This window comes from Pelecanus crispus, chromosome 1 (assembly GCF_030463565.1).
Source record: "Pelecanus crispus isolate bPelCri1 chromosome 1, bPelCri1.pri, whole genome shotgun sequence".
Classification (NCBI taxonomy): Eukaryota; Metazoa; Chordata; class Aves; order Pelecaniformes; family Pelecanidae; genus Pelecanus; species Pelecanus crispus.
In genome coordinates this window covers 207857674-207879760 of record NC_134643.1, presented here as the reverse complement: position 1 = coordinate 207879760, position 22087 = coordinate 207857674, and the positions used below count along the sequence as shown (strand labels likewise).

Sequence of the window (22087 nt, the reverse complement as noted above, 5' to 3'; positions counted from 1 at the left end):
TGTGCAGAAAAGCAAAGCCACAGCACCATGCAATTGTGCCCGAGTGCTCTGCTGTTTGAGCGGGCATAACCATCCTGGTCCAGCACTTTCTCTTGCATAGTCCCGCCAGACAGATAAGCTACACAACGAAAGCACAGAATTTCTCTCCCACACACTCCCTTGTGCGCGTGACTAGGGCTAGGCTCAAAGTTGAACCTCGTGGGTATAAACACTGTGATTCAGATCTTCCCTGGTTTTCTGCATACATTAACATACTTGTTGTCTGACATCTTCTGTTCTCCAGAATGCTACTAGCAATTAACTAGTCAGTAAAGTTACTTCTTCTATAAGGTGGTATATACCATGCATGCCTGATGGGAGAACATGTAGCCAAAATTAATCCAGAGATTGTTCCAAGAGTAGCAGTAACAGTTCTAAATTTAAATATGATGAGTTAGCTGGCTTCGTTGAAAACAACACTATAAGATCCCAAATGCAAAAGAAAGAGGAAGAGCTGTGTTTTCAAATGGTACAGAGAAGTACGACAACTGGCACTGAGCAGAGAGATAGATGCCTGAAACACCGTTCGCAAGAGAAGAGATCCAAGAATTCAACGTGTGAATTAGACTGAAGAAAATCTATCAATTACAGGAAACAGAGCAGAAGTGCACATTAGTGATATGAAGATTTCTTATCATTTTTAGAAATTTTTCTGATGTGTGAACAAGCTTGCTGTCCTGTCCCAAATCCCTAAACAGTGAATCTGCTCACTCAAACATAAATGAATTTGCTCCCAGTAATAAAGACAGCAGCAGGATAGACTGGTCTGTGTATTCTGGATGTTACCTACGCATTCTCAACTTACTTTGTTGAAGATTGAAGTGCACTTGGCAGAAAAGTTTTCAGCTTCAGCCCCGATGGAAATGAATCTCTCTCTGGCAATATGACTGCAATTACCATATTCATAGAGATTATTAATTAATCAGAAGTGATGTTTAAATAAAAGTAAAGCTAGACTATTTCAACTCATCAGTATAATGTATTTTAGGAAAACATTTGCCACATCAACCATTTACTGGAAGCTCAGTTTAGTCGACCATTATAGAAGTTATAGATTAAGAAGTTAAATAAAGAAGTCAAGTTTAATGAAGAAATCAAGGGTGATTAAGAAGCGTGAAAGCTGAGGCCACAGGGAGCTGTAGCCTTGATATGAGATCCCGCGGAGTTCAGCATATGTGCTCATGGAGCCTGTCACGCGATTACTGTTTCATATGGGGACACATGGGCTTCACATTGCTGGAACAAGCAATGGGGCAGCTGGAACCATGCACGTACACAACTCTCGTCTTGGCAAGGCAGAAATGCTCTAAGGCAAAATTATCAGACCACAGAAGATGTCTTCTGCTGAAATTAACAAGCTGTAATAGAGGCCAGTCAGGGTACACATGGCCTTAAGAACTCCAAGACCTTTTAGTGCTGGGCAGCAGGCTTTCTAAAAGTCTTCAGTTAAATATTCAGATAATGGCAACTCCTCTTGTCTAACTATGGTAGTTTAAAAGCAAAGAAAACCTTAAACAAGCAAAAAGCAGCAATGCAATTGTCCTACCTCTGAGCATGATCTCTTTTCACCTGATCCACTTATCCAGAGCACAGGGAACATTAATTCTTACGCACACGTGCATTAGGAATATTTGCACCAACCAGGCCGCCTCCTTTGATGTGCATTTCCATCTCCCCTCGTTTCTTCTGCTGCCTAAAGCCTACTGCTGTGAACAGAAACACGCCGACACATTATTTACAAAAGCCAATATAAACACCTAATGGAATCCCAGCAATTCCAAATGCTCTACTTCCCTTTGCTAACTTTGTCTTTCCCTAAAATATGAGCTATGTGGGCATAATCTATCTTTCCCTGAGTATCTAGAATGTTGCAGGCACTGCTGCAAATACTGTTGTCTCTTCTTGTGAAGAAATTTGATTGTTTGGGATTGGAGTTTTGGGGGGAGGTTTTTTGGGCTTTGGTGAGTCCACTTTATTCACATTAAATGAAACATATACATTTGATATGTCAGCAGTCTTTGCACAGTGAAGGGAGAAAAACCAAAACAAGTCAAAGTCTACCTAACTGTACTCCAAAGGAGCAACTTATCAACCCAGAATCTGCAAACAGTAAAGTCATAGACTCCATGAATCAAAACAAAATCAGGTAACTGGCCTATGCCTATAGATCTGGGCTCAGCTCTGTGAAACAAAAAGCGCAGCTCCCTCCACCAAGTTGGCTGTTGAATTTGCTAAACAAGTTATTGGTCACACACACTGAATTTAGGGATGCTGCAGCAGTACACTGAAAAGGAGTCCTCATCACAAGTGAATAAATGGGCCAGTTAAGGATCCTAGCTCACCACAAGGTTTTGGGGTTGTGGGTTTTTTTTTTTTCCTAATAGTCCTCTACCATTACTCTTCACTGTTAGGAGATCCCTGCCAACCCCAAGCTGCTCCTTGCTGCTGCCTGGGTCCCCAAAACTGGGAAAAGGGCCAGTTGTGTAAACCACACATGCTTGCAGACCAATTGGTTGGGGAGGAAAGAGACGCTGCGTGGCCTGCTTGGGAGCGGAGCAGAGGGACATGCCGCCTGGTCGGTGCCCATGATGGCCAGCCAAAACCATCTCCTAGCCACCCACCCAGCTGACCAGCCAGCACGGCATTTCGGCTGCGAGACAGGTACTTGCCATCTCTAAGCACAAACATCAGAATATGGTCTGAGGGGGTCAAAGAAATTACCACAGTTTGTATGCTGATCCATTGACACTTCTTGTATTTTCCAGGAAAATCTTATCACCCAGCCAAGACACATTACGTTATGTGTATGAGACAATGTCTATTAATAAGTGAACTTTGCTCTCTCGTAAAGGTTTCAACTTTCTTATGTTGATATTTTTACCCAGAAAGTATGTTTATGAACACTAGCATCAACAACCTCATCCCACTGGGATACATCATCTTTGTTAAAATCCCCCATTCTCGAAACTAATCTGATGCCTTGGGGAGAACAAGACTTTTTAGATAATCCACATGTGAACAGACATGGAAAACACTTGCATAAAAATTCCTTTTTGAAAGCAAAAGGTTTTAACTAATTTTAATCTCTATTCTTCCTTTTAAAAAATTAAGAAAATATATTTCAGGTCCTTTCTCCTCAGAAGATTAAACTATTTCATTTAGAACAAAGCTCCTTTTTCCTCAGAGGTGCTTAAGCAGGTTACTCGACCAGCTCTAGAGAACATGTTTTAAGAAAGAGGCAAAAGCACAATAATGCTTTCCAAAGTAGGTTTAAAAAGGCCGTTCCATTCAAAAGTTCCATTTTGGACAAAATAAACAGAGCATACAAGAAACATGTACTCGAAGAGTATAACCAACAGAAAATGTAGGTTTTGATGTGCAGAGGGGACTAACTTCCAGAAGATAGAATATCTTCTTTCACATCGAGGCATTCTGGGTGACTGTATTAGTCTGGCCTGAAAATAGTGGCACTATTTTGTATCCTTTTCTCTCCACCTCAAGAGCATATTTAAAAAAACCCAACCAACCAAAAAAAAAAAAAACAAAACACCAACCAAAATACCAAAACCCAAACGCCTTTCAAAGTACTTACCTCCCCTTTAAGGCACAATATTCTGTAGTTACATACCCATGCAGAAGCTCTCTAACAAATGAGAAGCATCAAATCTAATGCTTCAGGAGGAGGGGCTCCAAGAAGACAGACGTGTACAACTAGAAATATGCATGGTAAAATGTACCAAGTACACACGTTTTAATTCATCATAGCAATTCTGCCATATGGAGTAACAAAAAGGGTCACGTGCTTGTATTGAGTGCAAGGCCAAACAAATACAAGATAGAACTGAATGTCACCTGAGAGGAGGTCTAATTTATGTGAGAGCTGCTTAGCAGATTAATTTGTATACCTATTTATATGGGACTGTTCCTGCTGTCTCCAAGTGTATTCGGTGAAAAAGCCCATAAACTTGCCATTATCTAAAGCATATGGCCATGCATATATTTGACAGCACTGTCCACTATAATGTGCAGTATCAAAAAACCGTATCAAGGTTTCTCAGTGCTTAAGACATTGACCTGTTAAACTAAATCTCACTTAACCTGGGGCTAAGCAATATGTAGGCAGTGATTGAAAGTTCTTACATTACCCATAGAGCTCTTATGTGGCCAAATTACCCTCTGTTCTCAAGAAAGCCAATTTACTCTGATGATTCACATCCTGTTTTGAATTGACAGTCACCAGTGCTTCCTCCCAGCTATATGTGGTAATTTCTTAAGCAGAATACCATTCTCTAGGGATACAATTTGAAAATATTTTCTTTAAAATTTAATTTTGACCAGAGTGTGAAACAAAAGATGATCAAAATTTGTACGCTGCTCTGGAAAAAGGCTATTACAGTGCATTTGGCAAAGCTGTCAGAAAAAAGTACGTTAAATAACAACAATGGACCTCAGAGAAATTAACTGTATCTCTTTATTGTTAACCAATGAATGTTATCCAAAATAGTAGATGTAATTGTAGCTTAATTGTACAACACAAAACATGATGCTAAAGGAAAAAGCATGTGGAAAATTTCTTCACCAAGTAATCATTAAATGTATTCTTAGTATTTTTGCACCAGTAAGTGTTCCCAACTGCTGATGACAGCAGCTATTATCACTTTGTTCATTGTGAAAATCCATATTACAAATGTTTGTTCCTAGTTGTTTAGGGAAAAAAAAAAAAAAAAATCACACAGCTTTATAAATGGATCTAATCCATTTAGCCCTACTCTATATATTGTAGATTTATGAACAGCAAACTTTACTGGTATTTTTTGCCAACACTGAAACTGATTTATCAGTGTTAGTGTACACTTTCCAGGGAAAAATCAAAACTCACTGGAAGCACAGTATTTCACCTGCTATGGCAATCTGTTCGAATACTTCAGAAATTTGCTTAAGCTTCACTGTATGAAGCCTGTGAAACAAAAACTGTTCTTACAATGCACTGCAAGTAGAAACACCAACTTCCACCAAGCAGCATTTTGAAGCATGTGCACATCATCTGCACATCAGTCTTCATGGTCAACCAGATATGTTTAGCCCCACAAACCAAAAATATATTAATGTATCTTTATTTTATTTTCATGATGTCACCCCACATAGCCAACCTTTAAGTCCGCAAAATAATAATTAAAAAAAACAAACTTAGTTGGACTGTTCATAAGAAATTTAAACCTATTGTGCATGAAAAAATGTTTAATAAAATGGCAAATTTTAATAGATAAGTGTAAATTTATGAGTGCATAATATCAAACAGAAAAGAGCTGAACCATCCTCAGAGAAAGCAGGGTTCTTTCACTGTAGATATTTACTAGTACTATAACAGAAGCAATAACTGCAGTCCACATTAACTGTAAAGTTATTTCTAAAGTTCAATTTCTAAGCAAATTTCTCAAAAAAACAGGTCACCTTTTCAAGAGGGAAAGGACTTAATAACAATGATCTGACATCAGATATGACAATTACAATACTAGCTTCACTGAAAACTGAAGCTACGAACGCTTTTACTCAAATTCTGGGAACTTTCATTTTGTATTTAGAAACCCAAAACCAAACTAACTCACATGCACATTCTACACCCCTCCCAGGAGATAGTATACCAGTGACAGGTTACAGCTTTAAAACACACAAGATGCTTTTACAATTTAAACTCAACAAAAGGCAGTTAGACAGTATTTAGCACTATAAATCCATCTTAAAGGAAAACAAAATCCTAGGAGTAAGGGCTCCTAGCATTCTATAAAATCACTGTGTAGTGATAGTCAATTTAAACAGTTTTTTTCATGGTGTTTGAAGGACCAGTCATCATGTATATAGTAGTGAGGTAGGATACTGTCCCCTCCCTGGGACTGATGTTTTCATATGCTCCCTTGCCAGAAAGGTCCAGGTCTCCCTACTGCAAATAAAATAATTACAAGCAAATAGCACATGAAGCTTTGTATTTTTTTTTTTCCTTTGCTGCATTAGAACATTTTGCGCATCTAAAAGAATCACCTAGGAAAAGCAATACTTGTTCAAGCCTACCAGCAGCCACGTGCTGCCCACAGGTAGCGTTCCATTTAAAAATATTTCCTGGAACTACCACCTGCCATCCAGACCTTTGTGAACAGGTAGGCAAAGAAAACCATCAATGATGACAGGACATGAAACACCAAAGAATTTCACTTGGAAGAAAAAACTGAAAGTCAGCAATATCAAACTCCTAATGGTCTAGCTACATTGAAAAATGTGATTTCAAACTTCATACTGAAATAGTACCTGTCCAGTTTAGGTTCAGTTCCATTCTTCTTTCTATTTCTTAATGTTTAAGCAATACATACACTTGTCAGTCATTATATACTTCACATCAGTTTCCAAAGAAAAAAAATATGAAACTGAAAACGTTATAGGGAAAAAAACTGCTACAATTCTCCACACCCTCCCCCCAAAAAGCTAAGGATGACAGACTGCCTTACTGTTGAGTAGCTTCCCCTAAATTTGTCTTCTAGCCACTGTAGTCAAACTGGTATTAAGTGCTTTGGCAAAGTGGGGTGCAATCCATCAAATCTGCAAAGGCCTGCTTTTTTCTCTGTTGGTGGTTCAGCTTTACGAGGAACATATATGCAAAATAACAGCTCACATTGCTTCAAACTCATCAATACGCTGCTTTGTATTGCCTTGTCGGATTTGTCGAAGAGTCTTGTACTTATCACGGCCTGCTTTAACATTCTCAGCATGAAGGACATCATTTTGTGTTTTCTTGGTTTCATCTCTGGCTTGAGCCAACTCAGAACTTAAAGCCTGTTGAATAAAATATTTGCATTTAAGTGCTTTGACTAATCTTTTAATGATTCTGGAATTTCTGATAACAACTATTCTGCAACTTGGATAAGGATTTCTTGAATGCCAACCTATGAAACGCGTGTTGTGCTGTTCAGTAACTCAGGTTGTAAGGTCTATCAGAAAGACTGCAGAGGGAAAGAGAAGTGCATAGGATTCTTTCCTTACATAAGTGTGGACATCAAACTAAAAAAAAAAGCCTCATACCATAACAGCCAAGAAGAAAGGGACCATCAGGATAAAGCAGGAGAATGACCTTATTTTTCAATTTCTGCTTGACTAAAGACAGCTCTTGTTTATTTCCTTGATCCTGTTCAGCGATTGGCCAAGCAGAAAGGATATTACACATACATGCTACTAAGATACTGCTACCAGAAAAAGAAGCCGCATTCCATTTCTTTTATTTCCTTCCCAAATAGAGATTTCGTAACAAGGCAAAAGGTTACCACTAACATAGATTATTATACTATGGCGAGTAAGACTAGTCTCGGAGGAAATGCTCCATTTCAGGGAAATAAGATTAAGCCAAAACAGGCATAATTCAGGTTTTATATTCACAATGTCTGTGAATGACTGCAAATAAACACAAATACTATTAAGCAAGCATCTGTTCATACTGCTTAATGAATTTCAGTATTGAGAAATGAAAGCATCACGTTTTAAGATTCAGTGTCCTGGACTTAATGTAATCATTACAAATGTTTACTGGCCAAGGTGGCAACATACTAATACTTTTAAGCTATAAGCACAATCTTACATCCAATGTTTCTATCTGTTCCACTTCTAGAACACTATGAATGATATTGGTTAGTAAATTAGTAATAAACCTAGTAAAGGATAAAAAGTGCTTCCTTGGCACACCGTAATTTCAATGAGATTTTTGACAAATAAAGAATGAAAACCCAAAGCCTGAATTATGTTGATACAACTATGAATCTTCATTACCTGGAGCTGTTTCTTAACACGTTCATTTTTCTGTGTTTCTGTTACCCGTTCTTCCTCACTCCTGTGATTCACGACACCATCAGAAGACAGTTCTGCACTGGCTTCAGCATTGTTCTCATCATGTTCATCGTGTTCGTTCTCTGTTGGAGGAATAACTGGTGGGGGAGGAGGTGGAGGAGCAGACATCACAGATTTCAGTTCTTCTTTGGTCTTTTCCAAGTCCTCTTGGGCTGCAAAAGCCTAAATATAGTAAACAGTACTTAGCAGCTTTTAAAATGATTTATGAATAGTCAGAAAAATTAAAATAAACACTGGAGATGTTTTCAGACATGTGGAAACTGTCCTTTATAAATGACACGACTAGCTTACGCACTGAAAATTGTCAGATAGGAATACAGGGTAAAAAAGATATGACTCAATACCAGCTGTACCGGAGTCCAGCTATTTCCAGCACTAGGCAACAGAAGAGTGAGAGAATAGGGCAGTCATACTGATTGCTTTCCAACTTTCCTAGCCTCCTGAAATTGGAGGCTCAGGGACTTCCTAAATCAAAGGTGATGTCTTCAAATTTCATATTCAACCAGAACTTACAAGAATTTGTTCAATCACTTTTTAGTATTCACATCCCATAGCTAATTACAGATTTTGTGAAGAAATACTGTTTTGCTTTGAACTATTATCCAGTTGCATTTGATGTGCCTTTGTTATTGTTCTGGTTCAACTTTTCAACACCACTCATGATTTTATACATCTCTCCTGAGATGTTTTCTTTTCCAGCAAAGCTCCAATCTACTTCATCACCATATGTAAGGAATCCATTTCAAATCTTTGACCATACCTTTGTGATGAGAATTTCCCCCCCTTCATGACTATTTAATATTAAGTATAGGCTGGCTTCAGTAGACTGGAGAACAAAAACCTTTAAGAAAGGCTTCTCTGAAGCCTAAGGGAGAGACATTCAATCCCATGGACTTCCAGTGGGATTTATGCACTCATCTCCCTTAGTTTCTTTGAAGTTATGACTTCACACAGCATGAGCTCATTACTTTGTGCTGCCATTCTGAGGCTTCCTCTTCTTTCTTTTTCTTGGCCTCCTCTAGAAGCGCAATCTTGGCAGTGAATTCAGCAAGTTCTGCTGCCTGAAACAAACAAAAAAATGAAGTGGAAGTTTTAATTTGGTATCATTTTGGGTCTGCAGTGGAAGAAAGCAGAACCTTTGCTGTTCTGACAGCTGATCTGACTTGAAGAGTTAGTTACCATTCATCGCTTCTCTGCTAAAAATAGAAATTTTAAGCATACATGACAGAGGGAATGAATCAGTATGCTTGCCTGATGGAAATAAGTCCAGAAAAAAAATATTTCTCTTCTGCACTTCCAAAGCTTGCTGGGAAAGAGCGAGCTGTAGTTACAAATCAGCATTTGAGGCTGTTTCAGTTTAATACAACTTTAATGGTTCCACCAATAAGGTTATGATTCTGGATCATAATCTCAGTACTATTAAGCTAAATCTTGCCTTCAGAATTGTGTGCTAATGTTACAGAAGATCAAAGCTGTTTTACAGTTGCGAAATCATTTCTTCTACTCTTTTCATGCCTTTCTCAGTGATTATGCACAAATCTTGAATCAGAAGTAGTCTAGCACAGAACGTGAGAAGATACTGTAAATGTTGGAAACAGAGGGGAAAAATGCAACAAAAAACCCAACTAAACAACAAAAAAAACCCCCACAGTGTCACCAACTCCCCACCACCACCATCAAGCTTCAGAACAGACCTGCTTCAGAGAACAGGCTTCCCAGTGGACTGCAGAAAGAAGCTACTCTTGTTCTCAGCTGCATAAGCCTGACACTATTAGAAAGAGAATGTAGTGGGTGCTGTCAGTCTGAAATGTCTACTTCATTTAATTTCCTACAGCCCCAGAGGTTTTTTTTCTTGCAAGTAGTGGCAAATCTAATGCAGTTTCTAAAAACGTTCCCACAGCAATCTGTAAAGGTATTTTTATCTGTTTCAACATACTTGTCCACTTGACAAGATGGATATAACCAAGAATAAAGGCTAAATTTTCAACTATCTTTTTAAATCTGTTTCAAAATAGGGTTACAGCTTCTTACTAGTTGCTCCTGGTTCTTCATTTGATCTGCTGCCTGCTTGGCTAGAGCAGCTTTAGCTTCTTCAGCTGCTCGACGCTCTTTTTCCAGGCGCTCTGCTTCCTCTTTTGCACGCTTTCGTTCTTGATCCAGTTCTAGAGCTCTTCTAGTCTGTTCCTCTAGCTCTGCCAAAAGGAAAGTTTGCAGACAAGATATCACTACCTAGCTCGTCCTCATATGTAACACAGGTAACAGCTGCATCATGGTCAAAATAAAGTAACCTAGAAAACTGACAAAGATTTACAAGGCTACCTCAAGCTAAGAAGAGCTGTTGAGCATGTTACCCGAAGCTATGCTCCATGTCTGATTATTTTTCCCCCTCTTTAAGACATACTTTGGATATACTTCATCTCACCTGACAGTTCTGACAGCCCAGTGTTTCAGAAAATTATCACCCCACTGATTAAACACTCAAATATATGTACATATACATGCACATACACCCTCACTCTTACCACTGAGGAGATTTTATATACATTAAATCATACTCTCTTACAGTAAAAAAGAAAAAAAACCCTCTTCTACTCTACTGAAATGCCTGACAAAGATTCCTTAATTGCAACAGACAATTTAGGCATGTGCCTTCAGCAAAATGACCTAAGACCCATTGAAAGGGTCAGAAAAATTGCCATAGAACAGAGCCAAAGAGGTGCTAACAGGAAAATTTTAAATCAAGGGAGGGATAAGAGTCATCTAGCTGCCTGGTTAGCAAAATATCGCTATCTAAAGGGCAGAACTCTGAGTGAAATAGGAAGAAGTAACGATCTACCAGTACTGCAAGATAAGATTTGCACAGGCAAAATACACTCCTCTGATGTGCAAAATGAAGTGACTATGAAAAAAGTCTTTCTGAAGCTCCTTGCTGATTCTAATGATAAATTTTCCACTATGTTTTTGTCTAGGCATAGCTGCCATAGATTACTTCACCAGAAAACCTAAACAACTGCTCAGTTATTGGAACAATCCATTTGCCCTTCACCATATGCTTTAATACTAAAAAAGCATCTCCCCAGGTATGCTGACACATGCTTAATCTTTGCACTTGTAGTCTGAAGTAGGCCTCATGCAATCAATATTCTTCAGTTGGTTTCCCAGGCCTACTGCTTCAGTTATAAAAGGAAATGAACAGCATTAAAAGTATGTGGAGTCGTACAAATGCAGTACTTAGAAAATTAAATAAAATGCATAAATATTTAAATACACTACTCAAACAAAATCTTCCCATGAAGATGGGGAACACTTAACTACCAAGTCAACTACAGAACGCAGACACCATTTATATAAACACTTCCATATGTCAACAGAAGGCTAAAAAGACCAGCAACACATGAACATTATGTATTACATCAGAAGTCAGGCTATATTGTTTACAAAAGTTACAAGAAAATGTACATTGTTAAACCTTTAAAATCACCCTGACACTGTTTGTCCTGGGCTAAATAGCTCTCCCTTCACCAATTCCAAGGCACAGTTCATGTGTTACCTGTCTGAATGTGTCCAACCTGTTCTGCATTGAAAGACTGAAAAATACAGGGGTAGAGCTAGAGAACAGTGCCAGGCATATGTAATTCATTTGCATAGATTTAGTCAGTGATTCTAACCATCGTGCCTGAAGCCAACAGTTACGAACAGAAGAGAAGAACAGAACTTTTATGAATGTGAACCAAACCTGAAGCAAAAAAAAGAACATGGAGAAGAGGGACTGGGAAGTAGTGAAGCAGGGACTCTACAGGGTGGTTCAACACAAAGAACTGTTATTGGTAAAACTTTGTTTATTCACTAAAATCTGACAAGATTTTAATTTTAGAATTCTCAAATCTTACAAGGGAATAGGAAAATGAAAGAACAAGAAATTTCCAAACGATAAGCTAAATGCAACAGAATCCTAGAGGAAGTACTTTGAATCATCCTCTCTAATTTCCCTGCTCCCTCCAATTCCAGGTTTTCAGCACTTTAAACATTACATAATGCTGAGTTGAACTGTGTACGCATTAATTTCCTTTTTATTAAAGAAAACTGAAAAACTTTTGCTATATTAGGAATTGGTTTTATATTACAAATATACACATACACACACCATCTTTTAATTCTTAACATTGAAAAAGAATCTCTTTTCTTAAATTAACTAATACATCACTGAATACTTGTTATTATTAATAAAATAAATTTAAAAAACCCAAAAAACACACATACCAAGAGAATTGTGGAACTGAACTATCCAACTGAACTAAACATTGTCATCAGATATAAGAAATCTAGGACCAGTAAGATCTCACCTTTCTGAGCTTTCATTGTTTGTTCCTCAATCTGCCTTAAGCGTTCCATTAATTCTTCCTTTTCACGCTCTATTCTTTCCTTTTCCTTTTCTGCTATCTCCCTTTTCTTCTTCTCATTTTCTAATTGTGCCCTAAAAAAAAAAAAAGTAAAAGGTTTTTTTAACCTCAAACACGTTAAGTTCTACTCTAAGGATACTGCAAGCCTATTTTTCAGTTTACTCAGCTAGTAAAGAAGCACATAATTTTAAATGTTTCAAGTTCAGTTTACAATGCAAGAACCACCAAGTTTCTGTTTCAAAATACTGTACAGAAAAACAATTTATGAACCAAACTGATTAGCAGCCTTGGTTGTGGTTCAACCAGGTAAATCCACAATTATACTGCATTTTAGACATGGCTGCTATTTCACCTGGGCTAGAAATGGCAATGGTATTTTTTAAATATACAAAAGGTAAGTCATGACATTCTTCAGTGAACTTGCTTTAAAGGTTCACCTGTAGAGTACAAAAGTCCCTGAGAATCAAGCAACAGAGAGTTAAGACCGTTTCACAAAAACATAATGTGAAACAACTGTACAGCTACTATTACTATGCTGAAAGCTCAAAAAGATACAGCTTTCTATTAAGATAAGTGAGCCATACCAATCCACAAACCTGCTTACACATTACAGAAAGAAAAGCAGCTCTTTCTTCTAGAATGCTAAGATGTCTGATATTCTATGACTTAGTTTTCTTAAAAGGGTAGAAGAATTTTTTTCTGTTTCATGGAAGTTTGTTAATTACCTTTCCAATTGTTTCTGATGTTTCTCCTCTCTAGCTTGGGCCTTCATCTGTTGCACTTCAATTGTATCAGGTTTCCTCCTCCTCATGTACAATTCATGATTTCCCATACACAGTGCCAAAATTCGCTTGTTAATTCTCAGACGGGGTGCATAAAAAACAAAATCCTAGCAAAAATAATTGTAGCATATCCATTAATCTAAAAATACAGTTGTGACAAGACCCAAAGCATTACTGCATGCTTGCATTTGTTAAATTTAAACTTACAAATATTTTGACATTCATCCTCTGAGCAATCCCACATCATAATCTATAAATCTAGTCACTGTAAGGAACTCGCAAGATAAATTCAAAATTACACCTGGATTCCTTCATGTAGAGGTTAGCTATTTTCCACAAGATTACTTAAATTTCTAAAAAAGTGACACGATTCTCTACTCTATTTCAGTAAGTTAGTTAACGGAACAGTTTTGACCTAGAAAGTCTCATGAAATGTGCTGCTGTAATATTAAAAACCAACCAAAACAAAAAACCCAGAGGTGGGGGGCCAGAGAATTTAGCATCTTACACTGTGGCTTTTTAACACATCACAAAATATTATTTGACTTAAAATAAGGGGGGGTGGAGGGGAGAGGATATCTTAAGTATATCAACCAGAATGGAAAGAGAGAAAATAAACATACCATACTTCAAAATCAAAATTTCCTTTTGATTACTTACTATTCTACCAATAAGAATAATAAATGTCACAAAATATTTACTCATGCCATAATGCCAGAGCAAGTCCCTGCAGGCTTAAATCTCTTCCTATACAAAGGCATACTACTCTACACATTACTTACAGGGGCCTTTTTGTCAATTGGCTTTATAACAAATTTTTTGTCATTAAAAGAGATGTTTCTTATTTCACTCCAAGGAAAGCCAATCTTGGGTGTCAGCCTTCAAAGAGAAGAAGTTCTCATTAGAAGCAGCAAAGATGCACATTTTATTTATGTCCACTAAGTCTTAACTCGGTACCATTTTCACTATCACACTTAATTACATTTACAAAACGTAACAACAGTTCAAGCACATTTTGGTAGACAATTTTTTACACATTATTCCATCAAATGAATAAATTACATAATGAGTAAATTACATAGCACTGTGACAGAAGGAATTTAGAAAATTCAATTTGTGAATTATTCTACTATCATTAAACAGATGCTAAATATCACAATCATGTACTGATTCTTTATAAACTGTTGATAATTTTATTTTCAGTGAAAAGAATAAGTATTTACATTTGAGAAGTCTGACATTCCAAAGGCTGAAATTAAATCAGCCTTCAGCAATGTTGTACTTCAGTTTAACTCAGACGCAAGACATGCGTTCCTATGCATACAGTTCAAGTTAAATTTATTTCCCTTGCATCTTAAGTAAAATAAATTCAGTTCAGAAACTGTTACAATGTTATGCACCAACTGCATAACTGTAAATATTTTTCTCCATGACCACAGAAAGTTTTTTCAATGTATATTATCTTAATTACAAGCATTAGAAAATGTTTAAGTATTTGACTTCTAACTATTGGGAGTTAAAGAATACCAAAAATTCCTTGACCGTTCAGCCTGATCTGAACATTTTCTCAATATTTCCATCTTTCAGGAGTTATATTGCCATCTAATGGCAATTAAGGCTTACAGAATTCTGTTACAGAGCATATACATCGAAGACCATTTTCAGTTCAGTTGACAGCTGTTATCTGGTGTTTGACACATCACATTTAACTCCAAATCACTGTGAAAGGACTGTTGACATCAGACACTACCAACAAGTGTTTGGAAAGAAACAAAACTGTAAGTCTGTTCTCCTGTTTTCAGATTCTTCAAATTTTGTATATTTCAGCTCTACTGTTCTTCAAGTAGGACAGAATATTTGATCTCTTTATCAGGAGACATCAAATTCATCTATTTTCTTTGATGTCGAAAAGGTTTTACTTTTAGATACCAAAGTTCTTCATGCTCTAACAGCTATAATCCTAGTCACTGCTTTTACAAATGTTTCTCATTGAGTATGTTGGTCAGCTTCTCAATATTGTTTTCACCCTGACTGAAAAGGAAGTCTTGAGGGAGTGAAAAGTACAGAAAAAACCCATGTAAAGATGGTCTAGCTATCACACATCCATATTAAGCAACGTAAATTTAAGTTTACACAGAACTGCTCCTCCTTTCCCTTCTTTTGCATCCCTATTTAATCTTTAAAATTCAAATATTCTGGCAGTTAACGTCTCTCTCTCTTTTTCTATCTTTTACATAGATTAGAATGTCTTTGAGAACCTCTTTTGCTAGATGTTACTGAACACACAATAAGGTGGGTTTTGTACAATCTCAGATAGGATCTCCTAGGACAGAACCGCAAAATGAGTATTAGCCACTTACTTATCATCATGCTCATAAATATTCAGACCCAAAGCATCAACTCCTAGCCACAATTCGGTTCCTTTTTTATTCTTTATTTCAAAATAGTTGACTCCATACATTTCCAAGTCTTGTGCTATCTTAAGGTATTCCATCATAGAATCTTCCCTGATGAAAGAAGAAAAAAATGGCAGAGTGTAGACAAATCAAAGATATATTGTAAGAATAAGGGAACTGCAGAATAAGTAATTAGTGTAAAATTTAGTTAGGAATTAGAATCATAGAATGCTTTGGGTTGGAAGGGAGCTTTAGAGATCACCTAGCCCAACCCCCCTGCAGTGAGCAGGGACAGCTTTAACCAGATCAGGTTGCTCAGAGCCCCATCCAACCTCACCTTGAATGTTGCCAGGGATGGGGCCTCCACTACCTCTCTGGGCAACCTGTTCCAGGGCTTTACCACCCTCATTGTAAAAATGTTTTTCCTTATATCCAGTCTAAATTAAATCTCTCCTCTTTGAAATTCATATGTACATTGATTCAGATACTTAAGAGAGCTCTACAACCTAATACCCAAGTATAGTTTAATCACCGCTCTTTGTCTTTTCACCCTATGAGCTAAGGAAATAAGCATATTTTAGAGGCAGGCAACTGTGGTGGACAAGGCAGTTGACAACCTTACCAGAAACCATATAGGTAACTTAACTGGAAACTCAACCCTCACCAGATCTTTCATGGAAGTTTTTGATAACTGCCTACCCTGGTTGGAATAAAATAAAGCGGTTTCCAAAGAAATATAACGACTCCCAAAATACATCCTAATAATAAAAAACCCCTTAAAGGTCTTGGAACGTTTTCTACGTAATTACCTTAACATTCCCCTGTGCTCTTCATGCCAGTTCTGTATTCTTTCTTCCCACTGTTCTTTTGTCAGTTTGTGCTGTTCTAATACACTGTGAATAGAAGTTGTTGCTATTAAATGACACTGACAACCAATTTAATCTCTTAAAGTTATAAAAATAAGTTTGGTTACAGAGCATAACATATGCTTTAATAGAATAAACTTAAACATGACTTCCTATACACTGCTCATCTTTTTAACCCAAATAGACACAGAAACTTTGTATTTCAACAAATACACTTTTAAAATAGTGTGAAATTACTCCTTTTTTCATGGTATTCTATACTTCTTGTAATATAAGTCACACCATGGCACATCTCAACTTTCAGTAAAGTCATAAAATGTAATGTTTGGAACACCTGAAAATGCAGAACTATAAAACTGTCATACAACAACGCCGCAAATTAATCTCTAGGTATGCACAGATACACTCAAGCTTTCATTCTGCTGTGATTTGAAAGAAAAAGTAACAAATTAAGACTAGTTTGTTGGGTTTGGTTTTTTTTTTTATTATAAATAAAATCAGTAGTGAAGCAGTTTCAGAAAACTATTTGAGGTTTATCTACAGCAAGCTGCAATGATGGAATTATGTTTTGACTACTAGATCTTTCAATGTAGTACTGCAGTAAGAAATCAAATGCATATGATAACTTTATTATGCTTTTATCCCATGCACCTAGCATTTCAAGCATTCCTAGAGAAATTATTTTAAAGGGCAATTAAAAAAAAAAAGACTGAAAAATAATCTTGCTAAAGAAGTCAGAACAGTTGTTTTCCTTCCTTTCTCTTTACTCGTGAAAGTAAGGATTTACTACTTTTCCCTACATTTTTAGCAAAGTACAATAAGGAATAGACTGAGTGATGCAGAAGATACTAATGCACTGTTTCTTCTGTTACAGGATCTCTCTGTCACTTGATTTGCTACTCTGCTCCGTATCTAGTGAAGCACACTTTTCAGTGGGAGCCATATCGCATTTTGATTTGCTTAGTGTGCATCCCAATCAACAGGCTTTCCTCCTCAAAACCAAGGCAGAGGTTTTAGTTTTTGCACCTGCACAAAGCTGATGTGTTCACAGCTAAATGATACAAGAACATGCAATGATGAGACATCCTTTTTCTTTGTTTGTTTCTTTATATTTAGCCTTGAATATAAATATAAGCCTTAAATATAATATTTACAGAAGCCTCCTACAGAACACACAAAGTAGAACAGCCTACTTTGGCTGTAATAATCAAAAAGCATCCTGGCAATCATTTATAAGTTTCTATTACATAAAAAAATTAATTCCACGTCTTCTAGGACAATGTTAATTTATTAAAGAAGTTCTGTAATTAAATCAGGCCTGATTTTTACATTGTGATATTTACATTGTGAGCTGCTTTCCACTATTATTTCTTCTATTCCTCCAGCAGATATTCATAGCAGTATAACATAAAGCTAACAATCAAAAAAATAAGGGACAAAACAGGGTATTGCAAAATACATGATCCCAGGATTATGTCACACAAGTGCCCATCTGAAAATAAAAGCCCTGCTCCCAAGCTCTTCTTCACAGATTCACAGAACGGTTGAGGTTGCAAGGGACCTCTGAAGGTCATCTTGTCCACCCCTCTGCTCAAGCAGGGTCACCTACAGCCAGTTGCCCAGGACCATGCCTAGACAGCTGTTGAGTGTCTCTAAGAAGGGAGACTTCACAGGCTCTCCAGGCAACCTGTGCCAGCACTCCATCGCCCTCATGGTGACTTGTGCTTTCTTGGGCTTTCCAGGGCTTTCCAAATGAAGTTAAATTTCTACTTCTACACAAATTCTTTGCACTTTCCTCTTTTTGAATTGAATTTGAATTGAAAGACATGAGGCAACGGGCACAAGTGAAATACACTTGAACACAATTTTTTATTTTATTTCTTTACTGAAAAGGTGGTCAAACACTAGAACAAGTTGCCCAGAGAGGCTGCAGAGTGTCCATCCTTGGAAGTATTCAAAATGCAACTGGAAAAGGCCTTGAGCAACCTGCTGTAATTAGAATATAATATTTCAGTTGGAAGCTACCTACAATGATCATCTAGTCCAACTTCCTGACCACTTCAGGGCTGACGAAAAGTTATAGCATGTTATTAAGGGCATTGTCCAAATGACTCTTAAACACTGACCGGCATGGGGCGTCAACCACCTCTCTAGACAACTCTACTTTAAGTAGGGGGACTGGACTAGATGATCTTCAGAGCTCCCCTTCCAACTTCAAATGATTCTGTGTTTATGATATCCTCAAAGCTGGCAATGTCTTTGTCGATAGCCATCTCACCATTTAGTCCTCTCCATTCTCTCTTCACAAGCTACTGATGTAACATCACTAGCAGATATGCAAGGACTGTTGCAACAGAGTAACTCAGCAAGGACTCCACCGTTGTTCCTACTCAGCTCATACTTTTGAGCCAACAAATGTGCAGTAGTTTTGACAGGTGAACATTAAGACTCTATAATGAACAGGACCTGCAAATCTTTTCTCTCCTTTTTCAGTAAAATTTTGCAAAGCTAGTCTACTTTGGGAAACAAGTAAGTATTTTTGACATCACATTGTATACGGTTCTGAGTATTTTTATGATGTACTTGTTAAATCTCCTGGTGACAGGAGACAAAATAGGAATAACTGTGTTAGAATTAATACAAAAGCTATGTGCTCGCTCAGTACAGACTGGCACATGACTGTTGAAAGCATATGCTGGGAAATCGTCTGAACACTTGTCTACTGAAAAGGAGCATCTTAAATATTTGAGTTTGTCGCACACAAGCACTCCAGTGTTCACAGGCTGTCATCATAACTGAGCAAAACCCAAGATTTGTGAACTAACATATTCAGTAATGACAGTTTTACTGGTTCTACATCTCCCTTCCTTCCTAACAAATGGTATTTTTTAGAAAGAGGTATCAACCTCACTGTCACAAGAAGGATGTAAACAGCCAAAGCCAAACTCTTAGCCAGTATTTTTAAAATCTGAAACATTTTCAGAAATATTTCTTTCAATATTTCACCACAATCCTTTGAAACACATTTTTGCTTGCTAGAAAATTCTCAAGCTTAGTTACACTAATAAGTGAGTTTCCACTTTTAGTTTTCAAACCAGAGAGACAAAGCATATGACTTTTAAAGAAACCTCAGTTTATTCCATGGCTCTCACTTTTTTGAAGATGCATTAATGTTACATACTTAGTAAGCACACATTTGCCCATGATACATCACTATGGATTCATCTACACAAACAAAATTGTCTAACTTTGTCCATTTGTGTTGTAATGCTGCTCTTGCTGCCAAGACATGCCAGGAGCATGGTTTCAGTTGCATAAAGAAGCCAAACTGTAATCTTGGTGCTTACTTTTCCTAACCACTTAGATGAGTGACTGATACAAAAGAGTTTATACTCAACAGCAATGGTAAGAATTTAGTTTCTACATTTTCATCCAGGCTAGGATTTTTCTGCAATATATTTTATTTGCAATACACTTCATAATTATTTTCAGGAAATTATTATCATTTAAGTGTATAAAAACATCAAGAACTGAAGAAAAGGACTGAGTGTCAAATGAATCTTAGTGACTTCTATATTAGAGTATTTCGATTTTAATTTAGCAGAAGCAAGCTTCCAGGAACATTAGATCATTTTGGAGTACTTTGGAAATTTGTTCAACTAAATCGGTGCAGATGGTTGTGGACAGGACAGGAAACAGGTCTCAAGAAACCTGTGTTCCTGATGCTTCTTTGTTATTTAGAGTCTAAATTAGGATGTCTAAATTTTACTACCAAAACATGCACTCTTAAGAAAGCTACCATTAAATGGCACATTATCACGTAATATTTTAATTATTAAAAAATATGCTGTAATCAAGTTCATATGCAGCAGATGATGCAAAACCAGTATCACTCACCGCTGAGGGAGAAGTCTGTCATTGGCTAGGTAGCCAAGTTTATGTATCTCCTTACTGTAATCTCCGTACTTGGACTGGACAGCATAAGAAGCCAGAAGAACTGCAGTTTCTGGTGGGCAATATATTTCATCATTTAAGATCGCTTCTTTGACTTGCAGGAAGAAAAGTCTCTGAGTTATTTCCTGAATTAATTCTTCAGATACATCCTCTGGAAAAAACTTGGCCCTGAACTTAAACTGCAAAGGATTCTCTTTCCTTACATCTTGCTGTGTTACCTGAAGGAGATAAATAAAGAAAAAAATAGAGCACTAAATGGTATATTAAATATAATTAACCCAATAGTAATGAACTCTTTAGCTCCTCTTACACTGAAATCCCGTGCTTCCTGACAAGTCTACTGCGGAACTCACTAAAGGTTCACATTGCACTGAATCAAGTACACCAGTTTGGATAAATCAGACAATTTTGAAATACTACTCAAAGGTTGTTGAAGAGGTTTTTTTAGGGTTGTGTGAATTTGTATTTATGACAATAAAGATCTGGAAAAAAAAGTCGTAATACATATTAAAAAAAAAATTAAAACTATATCTGAGGATGAATTGCAGGAAGTGGCAAATTAGGGTCTAACAAGGTTTCTTTAGCAAGAACTACAGCACATTTCTTCTGAGTGTAAAGTTCGATTCTTTTAAAAGTCTTTGAACTATTGAACTAAATACATGTGCTTTGCTCCTGTGCAAAACATGTAATTCCATTCATCATATTATTTTTCTAGAATGAATAAGCCTTATAATCATGGTTTCTGTGAAGAGATCACATGGGTCATCTTAAGTTTTAAGAAGTGTCTACTTCAAGTTTCAACAAAAACTCATTTTTATGTAGAATTTTCCATTTCATTTGGGCTCAGCTTTCAGCACTGATTATGACTAAAGCAAAAACATTCAAAATTAAATTAATTTTAACATCAAATACAGTGATTGTTGAAAGGTATATTCATAATAAAATAAATCTCATACATCGCAATTCCTTAAGCACTTTCTTACAGATTTAATTTTATGTGCACTAGTAGTCCCTCTAGAACTTCTTCACTATGCATTAAATGATGCATCTGTGTGCTTGACTTGTAGGAAGTATCAAAAACTGTAAATATAATGCAACCATTTAATCACGTACACATGGCAGCATAAGTACTATATTCAACATTTCAGATGCCAATTTAAAAAGTTTTGCTTGCTTTTCATTATTGTCCATCTCCTTCTGACTTCCGTACACAGTATTTCACTTTAAACTCACCAGTGAACGATTAGTTATGCTCTTGCCATAATAAAACCTTATTTGCACATCTATTCTGTGATTTATCAGATTTTATCTGTATTTACCACAAATATTTAAATAGTAACTTACAAGTCAGAGCCAGTTAATGATGATGCATTTAAGAATCAAATGTTACAAGCTTAAAAAAAACCCAAACCTGCCTTAGTCAAAGTTAAATTAGCATACCCTTGCTGCTCCTGAACTGCACCAACAACTTAACTAGCTGAAGACTTTCATCAAGCAATTTCCTCTGTATTTTTTGCAAATGATGCACCAAATCCTGTAGTCTCCAACCACTGGAGGCAAGCCATTAGGGCTGACAAAATATCTGTAGCACTACAACGTTTATTGCATATGAAACAAGGCATATGAAATTCTAGGAGATAGCTTTGGTGGTTAGCAGGTTTAACTCACTGGATTTACCACAGAGGAGAAGGAAAGATTATATAAATGCAGACGGTGGGACTTTAGGTTTTTAACCTCCCTATTTACCTCCTAATACTGAAGATAAG

The 22087-nt window shown here is 36.8% G+C and overlaps 1 protein-coding gene across 8 annotated transcripts in view; it reads right to left on the bottom strand.

Annotated features, from left to right (window-relative positions):
• RDX (radixin) overlaps positions 1-22087 on the bottom strand; it is a 52270-nt gene that overhangs the window by 3499 nt on the left and 26684 nt on the right. For 3 of the 8 annotated variants that reach the window (XR_012831792.1, XR_012831793.1, XR_012831794.1), the window contains exons 5-17: positions 20265-20539; positions 16311-16394; positions 15466-15612; positions 13888-13984; positions 13049-13212; positions 12267-12397; positions 9955-10115; positions 8892-8984; positions 7846-8085; positions 6701-6861; positions 3668-3750; positions 1586-1745; positions 845-926 (exon numbers count right to left, since the gene is read on the bottom strand). Coding sequence is in view for 5 of the 8 variants with exons in the window: in XM_075724176.1 (XP_075580291.1) it covers positions 3714-3750; positions 6701-6861; positions 7846-8085; positions 8892-8984; positions 9955-10115; positions 12267-12397; positions 13049-13212; positions 13888-13984; positions 15466-15612; positions 16311-16394; positions 20265-20539 (1590 nt within the window). In the remaining 3 variants the exon portion in view is untranslated. Of the gene's footprint in view, positions 1-844; positions 927-1376; positions 1746-3667; positions 3751-4487; positions 6862-7845; positions 8086-8891; positions 8985-9954; positions 10116-12266; positions 12398-13048; positions 13213-13887; positions 13985-15465; positions 15613-16310; positions 16395-20264; positions 20540-22087 lie in introns of those variants that run through there. The other 5 variants (XM_075724183.1, XM_075724199.1, XM_075724168.1 and 2 more) reach the window with 4 other exon arrangements.